The sequence below is a fragment of the Carassius auratus genome, chromosome 38 (genome assembly GCF_003368295.1).
Source record: "Carassius auratus strain Wakin chromosome 38, ASM336829v1, whole genome shotgun sequence".
NCBI classification, from domain to species: domain Eukaryota; kingdom Metazoa; phylum Chordata; class Actinopteri; order Cypriniformes; family Cyprinidae; genus Carassius; species Carassius auratus.
The window spans coordinates 21,803,864-21,824,477 of NC_039280.1; the positions used below are offsets into that span (position 1 = coordinate 21,803,864).

Consider the following 20,614-nt stretch of genomic DNA (forward strand, 5'->3'; position numbering starts at 1 on the left):
CCACCCGCTGCGCCTCCCACGCCACCCACACCGCCGATCGTCTCCGGGGGTATTTCCCAGCCCGAACCACGCCTCCCCATCCCTGAGAAATATGCGGGTGAGCCAGAGTTTTGTCGTTCATTCCTGTCTCATTGTTCTCTGCACTTCGCCATGCAGCCCCGCACGTTCTACACCGAGGAAATGAAGGTGGCATTCGTCTTGTCACTACTGACGGGAAGGGCTGCCCTCTGGGGGACGGCGGTGTGGGAGAATCAAGACAGCTGCTGTGCCTCGTTCCACGCCCTTTCGGAGGAGATGAGACGGGTCTTCGACCGCTCCGTCGCCGGGAGGGAAGCGGCTAGACTTCTCACGGACCTACGTCAAGAGGACAGGTCCGTATCCGATTACTCGATTGAGTTCCGCACCCTGGCGGCGGAGTGTAAGTGGAACGAAGAGGCGCAGTGGGATCACTTCCTGCATGGGCTGGCTGACCGCATCCAACAGGAGATCCGCGCCGTCGAGCTCCCCACTTCTCTCAATAGCCTGATTGATCTCACCATCAGAGTTGACAACCGACTCGATCAAGCCGCCAGACGGAGGGGGAGAGCAGTTCTCGCGAACAGACCGGAGGCTCAGTGTCCGCGCTCAGAGGTTGCGGTCAGCCCACCGGGAGATCTTGAACCCATGCAGGTGGGGCGAGCTCGGCTCTCCCGGGAGGAGAGGATCAGGCGGAGATCCCTGGGACTATGTTTATACTGCGGCAGCCAAGAACATCATATCCAGCGTTGTCCGGTAAAAGACCAAGCCCGATAGTAAAACAGAGGCTACTATCGGGTGGGATCTCTGCCAGGAAGACCTGATCTACTTCGACACTCCTTCCGGTGAGTCTACGGTGGTCCACCCACGCACTCGATCATCACGCTTTGTTGGATTCTGGGGCAGAGGGTAGTTTCATGGACTTCAAGTTCGCTTGTAAGCTTAACATTCCTCTCACCTCCCTCAAACACCCCATTGCACCCTTTGCTCTCAACGGACACAGATTACCAGTCATCACACAGACCACATTACCTGTTTCTCTCATCACATCTGGCAACCATACTGAGGAGATCTCATTCTACATCACGGACTCACCTCAATCCCCCATCGTTCTCGGTCACACCTGGCTTCAGAAACACAACCCCAGGATCAATTGGCGCCTTGGATCTGTGGTTAGCTGGAGCGAGGAATGTCATTTGTCTTGTCTTTTGTCTGCTGGTGTTAATGTTTCTGAGTCTGTGTTTCAGGGGGAAGCAGTGGATTTGGCTAACGTGCCCGCGGAGTACCACGACCTGAAGGAGGTGTTCAGTAAGTCTCGTGCTGATTCTCTTCCTCCTCATCGTCCCTATGACTGTGCGATAGAGTTATTGCCAGGTACTTCTCCGCCTAAGGGCAAGTTATATTCTTTGTCTATTCCAGAGACGACGGCCATGGAGAAATATATATCCAGTTCTCTAGCAACGGGGTTTATCCGCCCTTCTTCTTCTCCAGCGGGGGCGGGGTTCTTTTTTGTGGGAAAGAAGGACGGATCCTTGCGACCTTGCATTGACTACCGAGGGCTGAACAACATAACGGTAAAGAATACCTATCCTTTGCCACTTATGTCTTCAGCTTTTGAGAGGTTGCAGGGAGCGTCCGTTTTCACTAAATTGGACTTACGTAATGCTTATCATTTGGTCCGCATCAGGGAGGGGGATGAGTGGAAGACTGCCTTTAACACCCCTAGAGGCCATTTTGAGTACTGCGTGATGCCGTTCGGGCTAACCAACTCGCCGGCAGTCTTTCAAGCACTCGTTAATGACGTGTTGCGAGACATGGTCGATCTGTTCATATATGTTTACCTGGATGACATATTGATTTTTTCTTCGTCTCTCCAGGAACACGTGCAACACGTACGACGAGTGCTTCTGCGGTTGCTAGAGAATGGATTGTTTGTCAAGGCGGAGAAATGCGTTTTTCATGCACAGTCTGTTTCTTTTCTAGGACACATCATTTCGACTGAGGGTGTTCGCATGGATCCTGAGAAGGTTAAGGCTGTGGTAAATTGGCCATCCCCAGAGTCTCGCAAGGCCCTGCAGAGATTTCTGGGGTTCGCCAATTTTTACCGGCGTTTCATTCGCAATTTCAGCCAACTAGCCGCTCCTCTGACCGCCTTGACCTCCCCTAGTTTGACGTTCAGGTGGTCAGACGCAGCTGAGGCTGCGTTTGCCAAACTGAAAAGCTGCTTTGTTTCAGCTCCCATTCTCGTCACCCCTGATCGCTCACGTCAATTCATAGTGGAGGTCGACGCGTCAGAGGTGGGGGTAGGAGCAGTGTTATCCCAACGCGCATCCTCAGACGGAAAGGTGCATCCGTGCGCGTATTATTCTCACCGTTTATCTCCTGCAGAAGTTAATTATGACATTGGCAATCGAGAGTTGTTGGCAGTCAAACTTGCACTGGAAGAATGGCGTCACTGGCTTGAGGGGTCGGGTGTACCTTTCATTGTATGGACGGACCATAAGAATCTCGAATACATTAGAACCGCCAAAAGACTTAACTCCAGGCAGGCTCGGTGGGCATTGTTTTTCGGTCGTTTCGATTTTACACTTTCTTACCGGCCGGGTTCCAAAAACATCAAACCCGATGCTTTATCCCGTCTTTTTGAGCGTTCCGATCGTACTGCTACTCCCGAGCCCATTTTACCGGGGACCATCATTATCTCCGCGCTCAGATGGGAGGTCGAATCGAAGGTGTTGACCGCCTTAGAAGGGGTAACGCCCCCGGCTCGTTGCCCACCGAACCGATTGTTTGTGCCGGAGGGGTTACGGTCAGACGTTCTCCAGTGGGGTCATTGTTCCAGTGTTGCTTGTCACCCAGGGGTTAGTAGAACTAGATTTCTAGTCAAGCAACGATTTTGGTGGCCTGGTATGGCTCGTGACGTCCACGATTTCGTCTTGGCTTGTTCAGTTTGCGCTATTGGTAAGACCTCCAATCGACCTCCAGATGGGTTACTCTTACCGCTGTCTGTCCCTTCAAGACCCTGGTCCCACATTTCGCTAGATTTTATCACCGCCCTCCCGCCCTCTAAAGGCAATACGGTGATTTTAACCGTAGTGGACCGGTTCTCGAAGGCGACTCATTTTATTCCCTTGCCCAAATTACCTTCAGCCAAGGAAACAGCGGTAGCTGTCATTGACCACGTCTTCCGCATACATGGCCTTCCGACAGACGTGGTTTCTGACAGGGGTCCCCAATTTGTGTCCAAATTTTGGCGAGAATTTTGTAAGTTGTTAGGAGCGACTGTTAGTCTTTCTTCCGGGTTCCATCCCCAGAGCAATGGTCAAACCGAACGAGCCAATCAGGATGTCGAGAGGGTTTTGCGATGTTTGGCTTCCAGTAATCCTTCGTCCTGGTGTCAGCAACTCTCAGTTGTGGAGTACGCACACAATTCTTTGCCAGTGTCATCTACGGGCATGTCTCCATTTAAGTGTAGTTTAGGGTACCAACCACCTAATTTTGTCAGTACGGAATCCGAGGTTTCGGTCCCCTCCGCACACGCACTAGTCCAGAGGTGTCACCGCACCTGGACCAGAGCTCGCAGAGCTCTGCTCCAGGCTAGGTCGCGCACCAAGACTAAGGCCGATCGCCACCGGTCGAAGCCTCCCCGTTACGTCGTCGGTCAAAGAGTGTGGCTTTCTACCCAGAATATTCCTATGCGTTCCGTTTCTAACAAACTTGCTCCCAAATTTATTGGCCCGTTTTCTATTACCAAGATTATTAATCCGGTAACCGTGCGTCTTAGCCTTCCTCCGGCGTACAGGAGGATTCATCCCGTGTTCCATGTGTCCAAAATTAAATCGGTGATTTCTTCCCGTCTTAATCCGCCTGCCCCGGTTCCCCCCCCGCCTCGTCTCGTTAATGGGGAAACCACCTATTCGGTTAATCGTATTCTGGACTCTAGACGGAGGGGACGCGGTTTTCAGTACTTGGTGGATTGGGAGGGTTACGGTCCGGAGGAGAGAAGCTGGGTTCCTGCTCGGGACATATTGGATCACCACCTTATAGATGATTACAATCTACAGGTAAAGCAGGCTGGGAACGTCAGGTGACGTCCTAGGGGAGAGGGTACTGTCACGGTAGGAAATCCAGTGTTTCCTCCGTGTCATGTTTTGTGATTGTTTTTGTACTTACGTTGTCCCCATGTGCTCGTTTAGTTGATTGTCATCACCTGGGTGTTGATTGTCTCGCTCCAGCTGATCTTCATCACACCTCAGCTACTTATACTCACCTCGCTCTCTCTCTGTTGTCAGATCCTCTCTCATGTCTCCGTGTCCTAGTTGGATTACCGTCTTCCGTGTTCGTGTGCTGGATTGGATTCGTGTTGTCGTCCTCGTGTCAGTGTTCCGGTCTGTTCCTGGTTTCACCCATTGACCTCCTTCACCTGCACCATCGACTTCACCATCCAGCTCTTATCACGCCACCGTAGACCTTCCTTGCCATTGCCAACATTCTGGACTCTCTTTCTAATAAACATCATCTTATTGCCTGCAATTGCTTCCTCCTCATTTACCTGTCGTTACATTATTATGTAAATATGTATAGATTTTAATGCTTATAATCAAAATAAAACAAAGCATGTGGGTTATATGAAGTGTATCATAATTCATCTTCAGTCAGGATTATTTCTCAGCTTACCAGCAAACCGAAGGCAGGTTTATTCTTGGATCAAGCATTTCAACTTTAGTCTACTGAAGCGAGTAGAAATGAGAGCTCATGCATGGGGTCACTTGTGAATTCAGAGGTCAAAGGTTGCTTCCTCATGTGTCACGTATCATCTTGAGCAGAACTGCTTGTATTTATCTTTTCACAGATAGCCAGATCAGATGTGTCTTTTCCCCCATTGAAATGAGCGGTTAACTATTTTACCCAGGATTAACCAACTAAAGCCTGCCTTCAGTGTGTGAGATGCACTGTAACCATTTATATTGGTCGGGAAAAATAACATTGCCTTTGGCCATTTTGTAAAGTTATCCTATATTCACTTCCTTAAATGTTCACTAGAAGTGTGCAATGCATAGTTTATCAAAAAATGCTACAATTTTATCATCCAAATAATATTCAGTAGTCTTTGCAAACTTTCCTCAGGAGTCTGTGGTCTGTGTCACAGCATGAGAGGAATTTACAATCACTAATTACATTTGAGCTGATCTCTAGGAGAACTAGTCCGTGTTGTTTTGAATTGCAAATGTAACTTACAGCAGCATTACCGTGTTTCGGCCCCATGCAAACCATGCCATTGTGAGGTTTCTACTGAGGGCCCCTCAAGTGACTGCTTGTGTAGGGCCCCCTAAACTCTAAACACACCCCTGACTCGACATTAAAATGTATTTCTGTAATATGTGCTAGGTTTCTTCAGTTGTACTTCTTTTCTTCACAAGAGAACAGAAACTGATGTAATGTCCAATGTTTTGAGATTGAAATGCTCATATACAATAGGAATCACTCGGTCTTTGCTGATTGTTCTTCTCACTGGTCTTACCTGCCGTCTCTTTAAGTAGTCCAGTGCAATCTGTACATTCTGGAGTCTGTGGAAGCGCATGCGTCCCTTCTCCCGCGGCTGTGAGGAGAGAGAGAGAGAGAGAGAGAAGACATCAGCGCATGCGTCCTCAGGCACCAGACACTCACCGTACCGTCAGCAGAGGAGACAGACTGCTGACCATCACGGCCTAGCTAGACTGACGGAAGTACATCAGGCTTCCCACAGGTCAACCCTAAATCACATGAAGCCTTGAAGGAACTCAAGCCAAACGCAAGGTCAGAGATGTGCACTGGGCCAAGACGGGAAGCAGTGAAACAGGAAAAAAGCAAATGGAAATCTGAAAATATCTGATGGAGTTTGTGGATGAACTTCTCAAAGTCGGCTATCAAACGTGATGTATAGTACAGAAATGAGAACGATTGAGCAGATGATGGATGACTTGTGGAGAACCATGTCACCCTTTATGGCTGGAAGTAAAGGACTGATGTGAGTTCAGTGTGTTTTGTTCACAGAATTGAAAAACTGACTTAATGTTCTATCAGTCAAAAACAAAAGAGGTTTCTATCACATGAAACAGCACTTTTCATGAAAGAAGAGTACAGTATGTGCAAACTTTATGATGAACATTAAAAGACCCCATGAAATGCTTCGACAGATACAGAAAAACTAATACTAGACTAATTCATATAAATAAAAAATAATCATGCAAAACACAAGTAAACCGTCAGCAATACACAGAACAAAAGAAACAAGGCACAAGCAATAGAGCACTGCTTAAATGCTGATTTGTTTGCAGGTTTTGGGCTTCCAGAACATGTGATCCATGCAGCACACTACAGGACAGAGAAATAACACAAACAGAACATCTCTTCCATCTTTATTTGACCCTCTAACCCTAGCACTCTATTCTAATTCTATTCTTTAAAAAACTGCTCCTTTTAGACTTCCACTCTATTGATTTACTAACTGCGTGTTTTCTTAAAAACGAACACTAGCTTCTCTCTAATTTTTAGTATCCTATCTGTTTTTCTTTTTATGTATTATACAGATAACAATGCTTAATGTTCAAGTGAACTCACAAGTTCTGGACAATGTCTGGCTCCAGTGGTTCACTAACTTCAGTGTTGAAGCGCTGAGAGCTCCCTGTCAGACACCGCTTAATGAACTTTGGATATCTTTTTAGTATCAAGCACATCCTGAACATTTTGAAAACCACATCTAATCAATATAATCGGTCATCTTTTTAAACCCAACTATGTTGTACTCTATCCATGTTAATTCTCTCTCCATAAAGGCTATCTCTCCCAGGTTTTCTGCAACCATGAAGCAGCGCACCGTGAAAGTTTACAAAACTAGAATTGGTCTGCACCATTCCTTTTCTATTCCTGTTCAATAACGGGTTAAAATCACATTATCATTAGACATTATCATTGCATATATGCACATATTATCAATTAAAAACCATTTTGAATTTTGTTTAGTCGTGGAAAAAAAGGCATATGCAGATGAGCCAGAGCCAGAGATGTCATCAATTTTATGCCTTAAACCTAACAGACTAAACATGAAGCAAAATCCACAATTTCATGGGGTCTTTAGCACACTCTTGAAGTGAAAGGAACTTGAATCAGGCCTTTAATTCACAGCTCAAGCTTCTGTGTCTTGAGAAATGACCAGGATGGCATTCTAGAGCACTCCACAGCAACCCCAGACGGCAGTGTTCAGCGATGAGGCAGATGCTGTTTACCCATCCCTGTGACCTCAACCGCTGTCTGCAGAGAGTCCCAGAAGCCTACAGTCCACTGATGGGGCACTCAAGTTAATACACACAGCAGCACACTCTGCATTAGTCCTGTTATGAGGGGGCAGGAGGACACGTGTCCACACCTACCCCCTTATCCTCATCGTCATCATCATCGTGGTCACGTCCATGCCGCTCAACCGTGCATGCGTCAGCTGCACTCACCAACCGCAATGTCTTCAGAGAATCACGCGCCCTTGGCTTACCGGCGGGAACGTGAGCACGAGAGAGAGACACACACACAGACAGACACAGAGACAGAGACAGGTGGACACATGAGAGATGGACAGAAGAAGAACATGAGAAGGACAGGAGACAAGCAGGAGAAGAAACAGGGTGTCACCAAAACAAAGGGGGCACTCCTCTCTGATCGGTGAATTTCCCAAAAACAACTGGTTGCAAGTTCCGTCGCCTCCAATAGAGTTCAATGGAACTAGCGACCATCGTTAGCTAATAATGCTTTTGGGAAACGCACCCCAGATCAGTGCATTCAGCAGCCAGACTAAAGCGCTCACATCACAGAAATGAGTGGATACATCAGTGACTTACAAAACATCATCATTTAGAAGTAGGCTATTTTCTGTCCTGTGTTTAACCTCCTCATCAGAACGCTCTGTTGGATTGTAGACTCAGAGGTAAACGCCCACTGCTCTGATTGGCTAATAGTTGTGTATGTTTGACACCGAGCCGCTTGACAGGCTAAACCCGCATAAATACTCATATCAAATGATCTGGTGTAACAGACAAAGCAATAGTGATCAAGTTATCAACACTTGTGTGTTGTGACATTACTGTCGGACCCAATATAGTCGCGCAGCATTATCTTTTAGTTTCAATCTTTCTGAAAATCCTGCAGCGGATTGTACCTTGTAAACCAATCCACGGTAAAGTGAAGTAAACAAAAGACACAGTTCTTACTGACGCAGTCTGGAACTTAAAAGTTTATAATAAAATCTATCCACTCTTTCCTAATATTGGCATCAGAAGGAATGAAATGGGGGTTTTTTTCACAGCTTGGCACTGCACAACGTCTTCTTTATTGTTTGGTTTCTGCATAGACCTGCACGTTCGCCCCTCTCATAAACGATAAATGCGTGAATCTGTGGACGGGGCTAAACAGGCAGTAATGTAGAATATATGGGCGGAGCTAAACAGGCAGGGATGTACAATCTATGGGCGGAGCTAAATAGGCAGGGATGAAGAATCTATGGGCGGAGCTAAACAGGCAGGGATGTACAATCTAAGGGGCGGAGCTAAACAGGCAGGGATGTAGAATCTATGGGCGGAGCTAAACAGGCATGTATAATCTATGGGCGGGGCTAAACAGGCAGGGATGTCGAATCTATGGGCGGAGCTAAACAGGCAGTGATGTAGAATCTATCGGCGGGTAGAATCTATCGGAATGTGCGGGTACGGGTTAAATCACTTTTAGCAAATCAGTGTGTGAGTGATCACACACACACACACACACACACACACACACACACAAACACACACACACACACACACACACACACACACAGATGTGAACTGATGTGGATGGCCCCCTTCAAAAACGCTGTGATGTTACAGCAAGTGACTGTACACGTTCAAGTATTCCACTTCAAGACTGCTGAAATGTTTGACACACTTCTCAGTGTGTTTCTGACACATACAGATGATAAGAAGTGACCAGAGAGCAGCTCAATCAGAGCGATACTCACCAGTGTGTCACCAGACAGCACCTCCAGCAGGGAGATCAGGTTATGTCCATCTCGCAAATCCTCATACAGGTCGTTAACATGCTTTCGGACCTGAAACAACGTGAGAAGAGAAAGAAAAGACACATTATATATATGAGAAACTACCTATCCATCTATCTATCTATACGATTTTTTAAAATGTAAAAATATATCTATATTTATTTCTTTTATTTGACAAGCAATAAACAGAAGTAATACAGAAGTAGTATTTAAATGGTCTGAATAACATAAATATCCATTAAAGGATTTTGTATTTGTACTCTTTCATTATAAAACAAAATACATGTTAGAAAAAGAGAGGGACAATCATTTTCACATAATTTTGTAACTCAAAACTTTCAAACTATTTGTCTATTAAAGTTTTTGTATCATTTTGATTCTCCAGGTAGAGGTTTTCTTTGTCACCTAAGCAATCATTATCCATTATCTATTAAACACACTGTTCTTCAGTCCTCGCAGCCTTGTTTTCATTCCCGCTGCAAATTAAATATTAAACATGCTGCCACCCTGACTAAGATCCTCAGACCCTCTTAGTGAACTGTCATATTTACCAACTTCACATTACAATGCTGGAGAATTTGACAATTCTCTCATATTCTTTTAGCAACTCAAAAGAGAGCTCCAGTAATGAACAATATCAGAATCATACAGATGTGATACTCCCATCATCACTGCATGACAGTGAGTGTGATTCACCTCGCAGGAGGCCTGTTTAAACACATCCACAGATTTGACCAATGCCAAACCCGTTCATATCTGCATATTATTTCTTTGCCGGTAAGAAAATATATCAAACTTTCACGCTGTAAGAGCATCTACGGTAATTCAAGTTGGCCAAAACACACAAGGAAACGCGTTGTGAAATAAAAAATCACCGTTAATCACAGACATTCACATTCGGATGGGATTAGTTTTATCAGAGAATCACTGAGTTTGCTGAATAACAGTAGGTAATTTGCTCTGGAATTATCACAGAGGTTGTGTGAGAAAAACACAGACGTGGCAGATTTGGAAGGGATCAAAATCACCAAGTACTTCTGTGAAACACATATTTCTCTAACGACCCCCTGTAAAACGAGTACAGTCCGAATAGGGCTTAAGGATCAGTTTTGGTTAAAAAGATACTATGCAATCCTATTTACATTAAATAAGCCTACACCAAGCAGGTTTAAGCTTACGGACCTGTTGCTTTAACAGCAACTCTGAGATGAGCTTCAAAGAACTAAATGATCCAGGATCATATTAAATCATCAACAATCAAATCCAGCTAACAGAGTTAGCAATGAACAAAGAATGGGCCCCAGGTAGCCAGCGCAATCAGGCCAGTTGCCAATTTTCACTCAGCTGTGTTCTGGCAGCGGCTCAACAAATGTGAGCCAGATCTGGCCCAGTAATGGTTGACAGATTTGGCTAGGCTTTCGGTGTGTGGACTTGGCCAGATTTGAGACATGGCACATTTAGCCACAATTGGCCCGATTATGATCCATAAGGGCTAATCTGATTTTGGTTGAGATATGGCCATGCAGATCTTTCCAAGATGGAGCCGACCAGGTCGCTCCACTTAGATTGTGTTTTTATTTACTTTTTAAATTACTTTTGCTTTCTCTTTTAACACACATAACATCTGCACTGATCATTTACAGCAATGAAACACTTTTGGATATTGGACACCACTTCACTGACCTGAAGTTTTCGGGAGTTTTCATCAATCATCGTTACTGCTGTTTACACTCCACCACAAGGAGACACTGGCTTGTCTTTATCTAAGCTTCACGATACACTCATCGGCAACATCAACAAACATCCTGACGCTGCTCATGTCATTGCTGGGGACTTTAACAAAGCTAACTTCAGGCAGGTTATGCCGAACTTTTATCAACATGTATCCTACCCAACCAGTGGACCGAATACACTGGATCATCGCTACTCTCATTTTAAGAATGCCTACATAGCTTGCTCAATACCGGCTTTTGGCAAATCGGATCATGCCTCCATTTTTATCACAGTGATAATCACATAATCTTCATGCCAAAGGACGAAGTTTGGAGAGCTCTAAAGAGAGTTAACGTCAAGAAAGCAGCAGGACCTTATGGAATTTATGGCAATGTTCTGAGGTCCTGCACTGATCAACTCATGAGTTTGCTTACATCCATCTTTATTGAGTCACTTGCTACCTTGGTGGTTCCCACCTCCTTTAAAAAATCTGTCATCATCCCTGTGCCTTAGAACAATAAACCCTCTTGTCTGAATCGTCCAGTTGCCCTCACATCAATATTCATGAAGGTCTTTGAGGGGCTGGTTATAAACAAAATTTCCTCCTCTATCCCGGATACTTTAAACCCTTTTCAGTTTTCCTATCACCCAAATATATCCACTGAAGATGCCATCTCTCACATCCTGCACCCTTCTCTCACACACATTGACAGAAATAGTTCCACTGACAGGTTGACAGGTTTAGTTCCACTGACGTCAGTGGGTTTGTGGATGTAGCCATCATGGAAGTTCGACCGGGGCCTGCTCGGGAATGCCGAGGCCTAGGGTCTTGAAACTCGGATCATTGATGGAGCCCGTCAGCCCCTCTCGGACGCCGCCACCCCCGAGCCAATAGCCCCCCAGGTGCCAAAGTTAAAAAGAATTGACCGGCAGTATATCGCCGAGGCTGAGGCCAAGGGACTTCCAACTCGGGACCGAGGTAGACCCCGAGGCCCCCTTTCAGACGCCGCCTCCAGCTAGCCGATGGACCCCAGGGGGCTGGAGATAGCACCCACCGAAAGAATCAGCTTTGTCGGCACATTAGTTGAGGAGTTAACACAAATAATAACAATAAAAAACTTTCTCGAACCAGAAACCATGGGTTGATAGATCAAGCAGGCAGCGCCGAATGCGTGCACGGCCACGTATAATGTGTGGCTTGTGTCAGGAGACATGAAATTGCCTGTTACGCTCTCCAACACGCTGTGAGAACCACTAAACAACAGCACAGAGAACGTGCTCGTTTCTAACTGAATGACTCCAGGCGCATGTGGCAGGGAATAAGAACTATCAGTTCTTTTAAAAGTATACCCTCCGTCACGGTTAGTGCTGAACCTTCACTAACCAACGAGCTTAACACCTTTATGCACGTTACGAAGCAAAACGCTCTTGCGATATCAACAGTCTGCCGACGTGCACAGAGGAAAACAACAGGAAAGTGGCTTGCCCACACAGGATTTCCGGTCGTGTACTGTATTAAGATCATACGCCAATCAGCTGGCTCGATTGTTTAGGTCCATCTTTAACGAGTCCCTTGCGCAGTCAGTTGTCCCTACATGCTGTAAAATAATCTATCATCATTCCTGTACTAAAAAGCAACAATTCATCTTGCCTAAATGACCATTGACTAGTGGTACTCATCACTAATTATGAAGGTTTTTGAAAGGCTTTTTAAGAACACCATCTGCTCCTTTTTCCTAGCAGCATAGACCTACTCCAGTTCACCTATCACCCTAATAGGTATACTGAGGATGCTGTGTCCCATCTCCTGCAAACCACTCTCACCCAAACTGACAGCAACACAGGGAATTATGTGAGGCTGCTGTTTACAGATTATAGCTCAGCCTTCAACACTATAGTCCCCCACAATTTGGTCTCCAAGCTCAGAAACCTCAGATTGAATGCCCCTCTCTGTGACTGGGTTCTTGATTTTCTATCATGCAGAACAGTACAGAGGTAGTAAGGGTGGGGCAGACCACCTCCAACATCACCAACCTGAGTACAGGAGCCCCACAAGGATGTGTACTCACTCTACACATATGACTGTGTGTCCACTCACACCTCCATGTCCATCATCAAGTTTGCAGATGATTCTGTGGTGATGGGACTCATCTCTAACAACAATGAGGCTGTGTACCTTGATGAGGTAGAGAGTCTGACATCATGGTGCCAACCAAACTGTCTCTTTCTGAATGTCAAAACCAAGGAGCTGGTTGTGGACTTCAGGGGGAGGCAGCAGTGGATCTACACCCCACTCATCATTAACAGCCCTCAGTGGAGAGAGTGAGCAGCTTCATATACCTTGGTGTACACATTTCAGAGGCTTGACTTGGACTAACCACATCTAAGCTCAAATTAAAAAAGCCAGACAATGACTGTACCATCTGAGACTCCTGAGAAAATGCAAGGTTTCCCCTAGAATCCTGAAAACTTTCTATATTGAGGCTATAGAAAGTATATTGACTCAGTGCATCTCATGGTGGTATGGAAACAGCTCAGTAGTGTGCTCTGAGCACATCTTCAGAACATCTCTTCCCTCTCTGCAAGACCTCTCTGCAAGACATCCACACCAGGAGATGTAAATCTAGGTCTGTAAATATCCTCAAAGCTTCCACCTTCTCTAGAAACCCACTGTTTAATCTGTTACAATCAAGCAAATGCTTCTGCAGCCTGATGGCAGAAACGAAGAGGCTCAGGAGGAGTTTCTTCCTTCACACTAATAGACTACTAAACATGGAGTTGTGGGAGTTGTGGCCTAGTGGTTAGAGAGTTTAACTCCTAACCCTAGGGTTGTGGTTTCAAGTCTTGGGCCAGCAATACCATGACTTAAGCCGCGTTTCCACCGCAGGAACTTTACCCAGGAACTAGGGACTTGGTCTGGTACTTGGTGTGTTTCCACCGCAGGAACCAGGAACTAAATAAAAGTTCCGGGTAAAAAAATGCCCCCCAGAAAGTCCCTGCTGGCGAGGTGGTACTTTTTTAAAGTTCAGGAACTTTCGGGGGCGGGACTTTGGCGCTAAACATGCTGATTGGTTGAGTTCACGCAGCATTGGTTGAGTTCAACCACCATTTATTCGGATCAACATTTTCAAAATATTACTGTGATTGTGTCATGAAATGTAATTTTAAAAGTATTTCAGGCGAGAATGTAGTTGTTTGAAACTCAAATCTGTTGTTTATTTATAAAGACAGCGCCTATTTAAAAATGTGTTTCGCCGATCTCGTAGACGGTGAGCTCCACTCGATCAGCGGGAGCTCAGTCCTCATGTATCCGCAGAGAGCAGCCTCTCCTGGGATAGACTTTCTGATATGTGCCGCTGGCTCTGATGTGTCTTTAGTGGTTAAACATAAAATATAATTCAGCTGCGGGGTAAATCTAACAGGTTTTCTTTGGTCTGTATTCAATTTATCTATATGTTAAAATGAAAATAAAAAGGCAAGTCTATATAATATTTCTTTCATTGTAATGGCTTTATATAACGTTACAATAATCCCTGAACTAAGTACATTTCTTCAGCTGTTATTATGTTTAAATGAAAATGAAAGGAGGCAGTGGTATTTTATATCCTATTTCGTTTTATTGTAAATATACTGAGGGGAAAATTGCAGTAGCCAAAGCAATCTGAGTTCACGCAGCATTGGTTGAATTCAACCACCATTTATTCGGATAATTTTCAAATATTACTGTTATTGTGTCATGAAATGTAATTTTAAAAGTATTTCAGGCGAGAAGTAGTTGTTTAAAACTCAAATCTATGGTTTATTTATGAAGATCATGCCTATTTAAAAAATGTGTTTCGCCGATCTCGTAGACGGTGAGCTCCACTCGATCAGCGGAAGCTCAGTCCTCATGTATCCGCAGAGAGCAGCCTCTCCTGGGATAGACCTTCTGATATGTGCCGCTGGCTCTGATGTGTCTTTAGTGGTTAAACATAACATATAATTCAGCTGCGGGGTAAATCTAACAGGTTTTCTTTGGTCTGTATTCAATTTATCTATATGTTAAAATGAAAATAAAAAAGGCAAATCTATATAATATTTCGTTTCATTGTAATGGCTGCATATACACATTTCCCTGAACTAAGTACATTTCTGCAGCTGTTATTATGCTTAAATGAAAACGAAAGGAGGCAGTGGTATTTGATATCATATTTCGTTTTATTGTAAATATACAGTAAGGAAAATTGCAGTAGCCATGACGAGCAGACTGAAGTTATCAAGTACGCTGCTGTTTATAGATTTACCGGACTTGCGTCGTCACGGATATCACACTCCTGAGACGAATGCACAAAGTCTGAACCAACTACCGAGGATGCACGTCCAAAATCAGCGTACTTTTTAAAAAAAAAAAATGTATCAGCGGTACTTTGTATTGAGAAACGCGCGCAGACCTACGTCACCAGTCTATTTGCCTAATCTACCCGGTACTTTACACCGCGGTGGAAACGCAGAAAGCAACAGGTCTGGGGAGAAAAAAGTTCCTGGGAAAAAAAGTTCCTGGTACAAATGTTCCGGGTAATTTCGGTGGAAACGCGGCATTAGGTACCCTTGAGCGAGGCACTGAACCCCAAACTTCTCCCTGGGCGCCGCAGCATAAATGATGCCCACTGCTCCGGGTGTGTGTTCACAGTGTGTGTGTGTTCACTGCTGTGTGTGTGTGTGTGCACTCTGGATGGGACAAATGCAGAGCACGAATTCTGAGTATGGGTCACCATACTTGGCTGAATGTCACTTCACTTCTTGGACATTAAACACACTGCACTTTAGAGACTCTGGTAATGTAGGTTTACCCAACAACTCTCTGCACACTGCACTTTTTTAAGACAACATAACTATACAACTCATCCCCACTTCATATTGTTTACATCTCTGCACATCACCTGTATAGAAATTTATTTGTAGCATCGCTACACAGTATCTATGTAGTAGTTGAATATATTGTGTACATTTCATTATTTGTATTTAATTATCTTTTAATTTTATTTCTTCTTATTTATTTTCATTTCACTGCCTGTTGTATGTCTTGTATGTAACAAATACAATCTTGAATCTTGAATCTTGAATCACATATGGATGTTATGGGATAATTAATTGAGTAGTAGGTGGGGATGGGATGAAAACAAGTGGTGTGAGGGTCAAACCCTTAATCTTTGTAAAGGTGACACATTTAGTTGAAATGTTTAAGTACATTTAAGCTTAAAAAGGACACTGTAAAATATATTTTACGTTAGTTGGAAGTAATTGTCATCTTAAGGATTTTAAGGTAACAATGTGGCTTGTGGAAAAATTATCCATACCTCTGGTTTTATATAAAAAGTCTTTAATACACATATTTTAGATGATTTAATTCTATATGACTAAGTGTACTGTTAGTATATATATATATATATATTTTTTTTTTTTTAATTTAGCAAACAAGACTTGTACCAGCTAGATGTCAGCATGATTGTGACCCAGTGTCGAATCAGCTTCAGTACCCAGACTCGGGCCAGTACTGGCTAAGGTTTTTAATTCTTGTCGGCATGATTGTGGACCAATGCCAGCAGTTTTGGCAGCCGGACTCGGGCCACTTTATTTGGGCCAATTCTGGGGCGTCATTCATCCCATGTCCATGCGTCAGGCAACTGCAGCCGGGCTGATTTATTTCTTCCGGCCTGCTGGATGTGGGCCATAATCGGGCCAAACCGTTTTGGCTACCTGGGTTTTCAGATGTGCACATTAGTATCAGGTGCAAGTCAAACAAGGGCCGAAAACTTACAGGTGACGAGGCGCTTCAGTAGAACTGTCAGCTTTCATACTGTGCAAGGCATGTTCATTAATTGCACACACAAATATGGCAGTGAGTGCTGTGGCCTGTACCATTTCATATTAAAGCATAAATTAAACTATGAGCACGCGTGTCAGGACAGCTTCACATTTAGCGGTGACCAGTCTTAAAGTAACAGCAGTCAAAGAAGCTAATAACCCAGCTGCTGTGATATCTGTTTTATCAAATAACAAAATAAATAAAATGAGGAAATTAATAACTTTTGTAGCTTTAATAATTCAACTATATTTAATGTAGAATTTAGTGTTTGATAACTTAAATTTCTGTATATTTTCTACTTTCCTACTTTAACAGAACTTTGTGTTGGCAGTGTGTGTATAAAACCGCCCTATAATGATAAAGAAGAGAGGAGCGGTGTGAGAGGAGCTCATTAGCATTTAAAGGGAAATGCACAATAACGTCTTGCTGTCGACAGAGATGTTGCTGACAAGTTAAAAGGGTGTTGTTTTACACTACCATTGAGAAATGTTAACCAAATTATGGTATAGACTTTTCATTTAGGCCTATTTTACACCGCTAGCTAAATGTGATCCAATTCCAATTTTTTGCTCATATGTGACACAGATCGGATCTGTTCTATGACAGTGTACACGGGAAAAAAATGCATTTAGATATTTTGAGATTGATTTCAGGCCTCATTGATATGTGGAAATAAATCGATATAAATGAGATATGTGCGAATGCGACTGCCATGTAAACAAGCAGATCAGATTTTCTGAGGCATTGCGTTCTATTCATCATTAAAACTTTGACAATTTGGTACTTCTCCACAGCTTAATGACGTCATATGTGATCCGTGCTGGCAAAATTAGTGTAAATTCACACGGGCTATTTTGATCTACAGGGGAAAAATTATATAAACACACACACATATATATATATATATATATATATATATATATATATATACACACACACACATTTAAAAAATGCTCCAGGTAGGAATTTGTATTCACACAAACATAATCTGTTCTGTCTTAAGTGAACGCTTTAGCAACTTTTTGGGGAAAACATCTGATGTGTCACATTATAGTACATCTGTGCATTTACAGTATAGGACGTCTGTCTCATGTATCATAATGTTAATCTAACAAGAAAAGAAAAGAGGGAAATTGCTCGCTGTTTTTGCAGTATTAATAATCAATTTATTTGTAATGAACACACTTCAAGTTATTTTTACATTTGATTATTTGTTTTTCGTACATAAATGATTTATTTTATAGACGCATCTCTATTAATTAGAATGTCGTGGAACACTCAAATTGTGAGACTCTTGTATTTAAAAAAAAATCAATACACACAGGATGAAGAAGTTTAGGTCTTTGGTTCTTTTAATGGTTATGATTTTGGCTCATATTTAACAAAAACCCACCAGTTCACTCAACAAAATAGAATATGGTGACATGCCAGTCAAAACACCTGTGAAGGTTTCATGAGTCTTCAAAATGTTCTCTTAGTTTGGTTCACTAGGCTACACAATCATGAGGAAGACTGCTGATCTCACAGTTGTACAGAAGACAATCATTGACACTCTTCACAAGGAGGGTAAGCCACAAACATGTATTGCCAAAGAAGCTGGCTGTTCACAGATTGCTGTATCCAAGCATTTTAACAGAAAGTTGAGTGGAAGGAAAAATTATGGAAGAAAAAGATGCACAACCAACTGATAGAACCACAGATGATTTGAGATGCAGTATCATCTGCTGATGTTGGTCCATTGTGTTTTTTTTTTTTTTAAACCAAAGTCACTGCACCCGTTTACCATGAAATTTTAAAGAAACTTCATGCTTCCTTCAGCTGATCAGCTTTCTGAAGATGCTGATTTCATTTTCCAGAAGATTTCATTTGGCACCTGCCAACTCTGCCAAAAGCACCAAAAGTTGGTTAAATGACCAAGGTGATAGTGTGCATGACTGGCCAGCAAACTCACCAGTCAAGCACAAATATTGTCAAGAGGAAAATTAGAAACAAAAGACTAAAAAATGCAGGTGAGCTCAAGGCCACTGTCGAAGAAACCTGGGCTTCAAGACTAACTGAGGCAGTAATTAAAGCAAAAGGAGCCCCTATCAAGTATTGATTGCATGTACAGTAAATTAACATACTTTCCAGAAGGCCAACAATCTACTAAAAAGGTTTATTTTTATTGGTCTTATGAAGTATTCTAATATGTTGAGAATTGGTGGGTTTTTGTTAAATGTGAGCCAAAATCATCACTATTAAAAGAACCAAAGACAAACTACTTCAGTCTGTGTGCATTGAATTTAATACATGAGTTTCACAAGTTGAGTTGAATTACTGAAATAAATTAACTGTTCCACGACAGTCTAATTTATTGAGATCCTCCTGTACATACAAAATGATAAGGGTAATGCATTATTTGTTTGTTTATTTCTACACTATTTGTTCTACTGTGTTTTGTTAGTTTTTTTTTTTTTTTTTGCATCTGCTCTTATTCATAATTGCAAAGATAAAAAAGGTGTATGATGTGATTATTAATATAGGAATTAATAATAAAAAATTGAGGACTTCACTCTATTGACTTCAAACTTTTTTTTTTATCAAGTTCCAATAAATAATTTTGAAAGCCTTTTAATGGAGAATGTAATTTATTTATGTATTGCTCATTGCAACACGTTTTGTCAGCACAGGTCACATCATTCTCAGGCGGAAGCACGTTAAGCCGGTAACTGACAACAGCGAATGCTCAATGTTTCAGATGGTATGGCAAATGTAAACACATGAATCAGATATGGGTCACAATTGAAAGAACGGACAGCACAAAAAAAAAAATCAGATATACTGTAGGCAACAAATCAGAATCAGCCATCAAGACCTGCAGTGTAAACGAGGCCTAAGACCCTAAAGAATCAGATCAACTCGGCATCCGATGACCACTTTAAATATTAGGAAAAAAATACACATTTCCTAAAACACAATTTCTTTATGTTGTTTTATCATAAATTTTTATATTGAATGTGAAATGATTGAATATTAAAAGTATATTGAAAAACTTTAATGTTAGGTGGGATTTATTGTGATTAATCATAATTAATTTTAGAAAAAAAATATTATATATTTTTAATCGATATACAGCACTAATAATATTATATAATCATATAGTATATTGATCATGCATAAAATAAAGTTAGCATGTCTTAATATTAGTGTTAAAAATTTAGAGTAATCTTATCATCCATTCATTTAGTTAAACACACAGAAGCCTATTTATGTTTAAAAAAAAAGAAATTACCCTTTTAAACCATATTAGAGTAATAAAAATATACAATAATACTGATATATAATCCTCTCTGAATCCTTTATTCAAGTCATGTAGAACATTCCACTCCAGAGTTAACAATAATAATCATCCATATCAAGTTATCCAGAACGTTGTTACTTGACTTTTTTCTTTATGGTGAAATATTGTGCTTCCTTGTTCACAGTAATTACAACAAAAACCATTTATGAAGTATGTTATCTGATTGGAATAAATATCTTAAATAAACAGAAAATCAAGCTGAAGTGATTCTTCCAGACACACTGTTACTTGCCATCTTGATCAAGTTTGTTGCCAAGGAAAACATGAAACTTAAAAGATAGCTCAACCCTAATTTTTTAAATATTGAAAATAAAACTTATTCACATTACAGTGCACTGTGAGTCTGAGATCTTTGCTACATTTGTCCTGGAGATCACTTCATTTTATCCAGGAAACAGTACATTCATGCAATGTTCAGGCACGTTTGTATGTGCTTCATGGTTAATTAACTGATCAGGTGTTCTATTATTTATTATAAGAGCTTTCTAACCCAAATGTGACTGCAAATGCCCTCAAGACACTATACACCTGAAGAATTAATGAAGCATGTTTGAAGTTGCCAGATTCCTTCCAAACAGAGCCATAGCATATGTTAACTCCCATCATTTCTCAGTTGAATATTTGTATATTTAGATATCTA

At 42.3% G+C, this 20,614-nt stretch overlaps 1 protein-coding gene across 7 annotated transcripts in view; it reads right to left on the bottom strand.

The window, feature by feature from the left end:
* The window catches only part of dst (dystonin), a 160,375-nt gene that overhangs the window by 109,059 nt on the left and 30,702 nt on the right, over window positions 1-20,614 (bottom strand). For 5 of the 7 annotated variants that reach the window (XM_026224744.1, XM_026224747.1, XM_026224748.1 and 2 more), the window contains 3 exons: window positions 9,038-9,127; window positions 7,425-7,535; window positions 5,537-5,614 (listed from right to left, as the gene is read on the bottom strand). In XM_026224744.1, coding sequence (XP_026080529.1) covers window positions 5,537-5,614; window positions 7,425-7,535; window positions 9,038-9,127 — 279 coding nt within the window. The remainder of the gene's footprint in view (window positions 1-5,536; window positions 5,615-7,424; window positions 7,536-9,037; window positions 9,128-20,614) is intronic. The other 2 variants (XM_026224752.1, XM_026224745.1) reach the window with 1 other exon arrangement.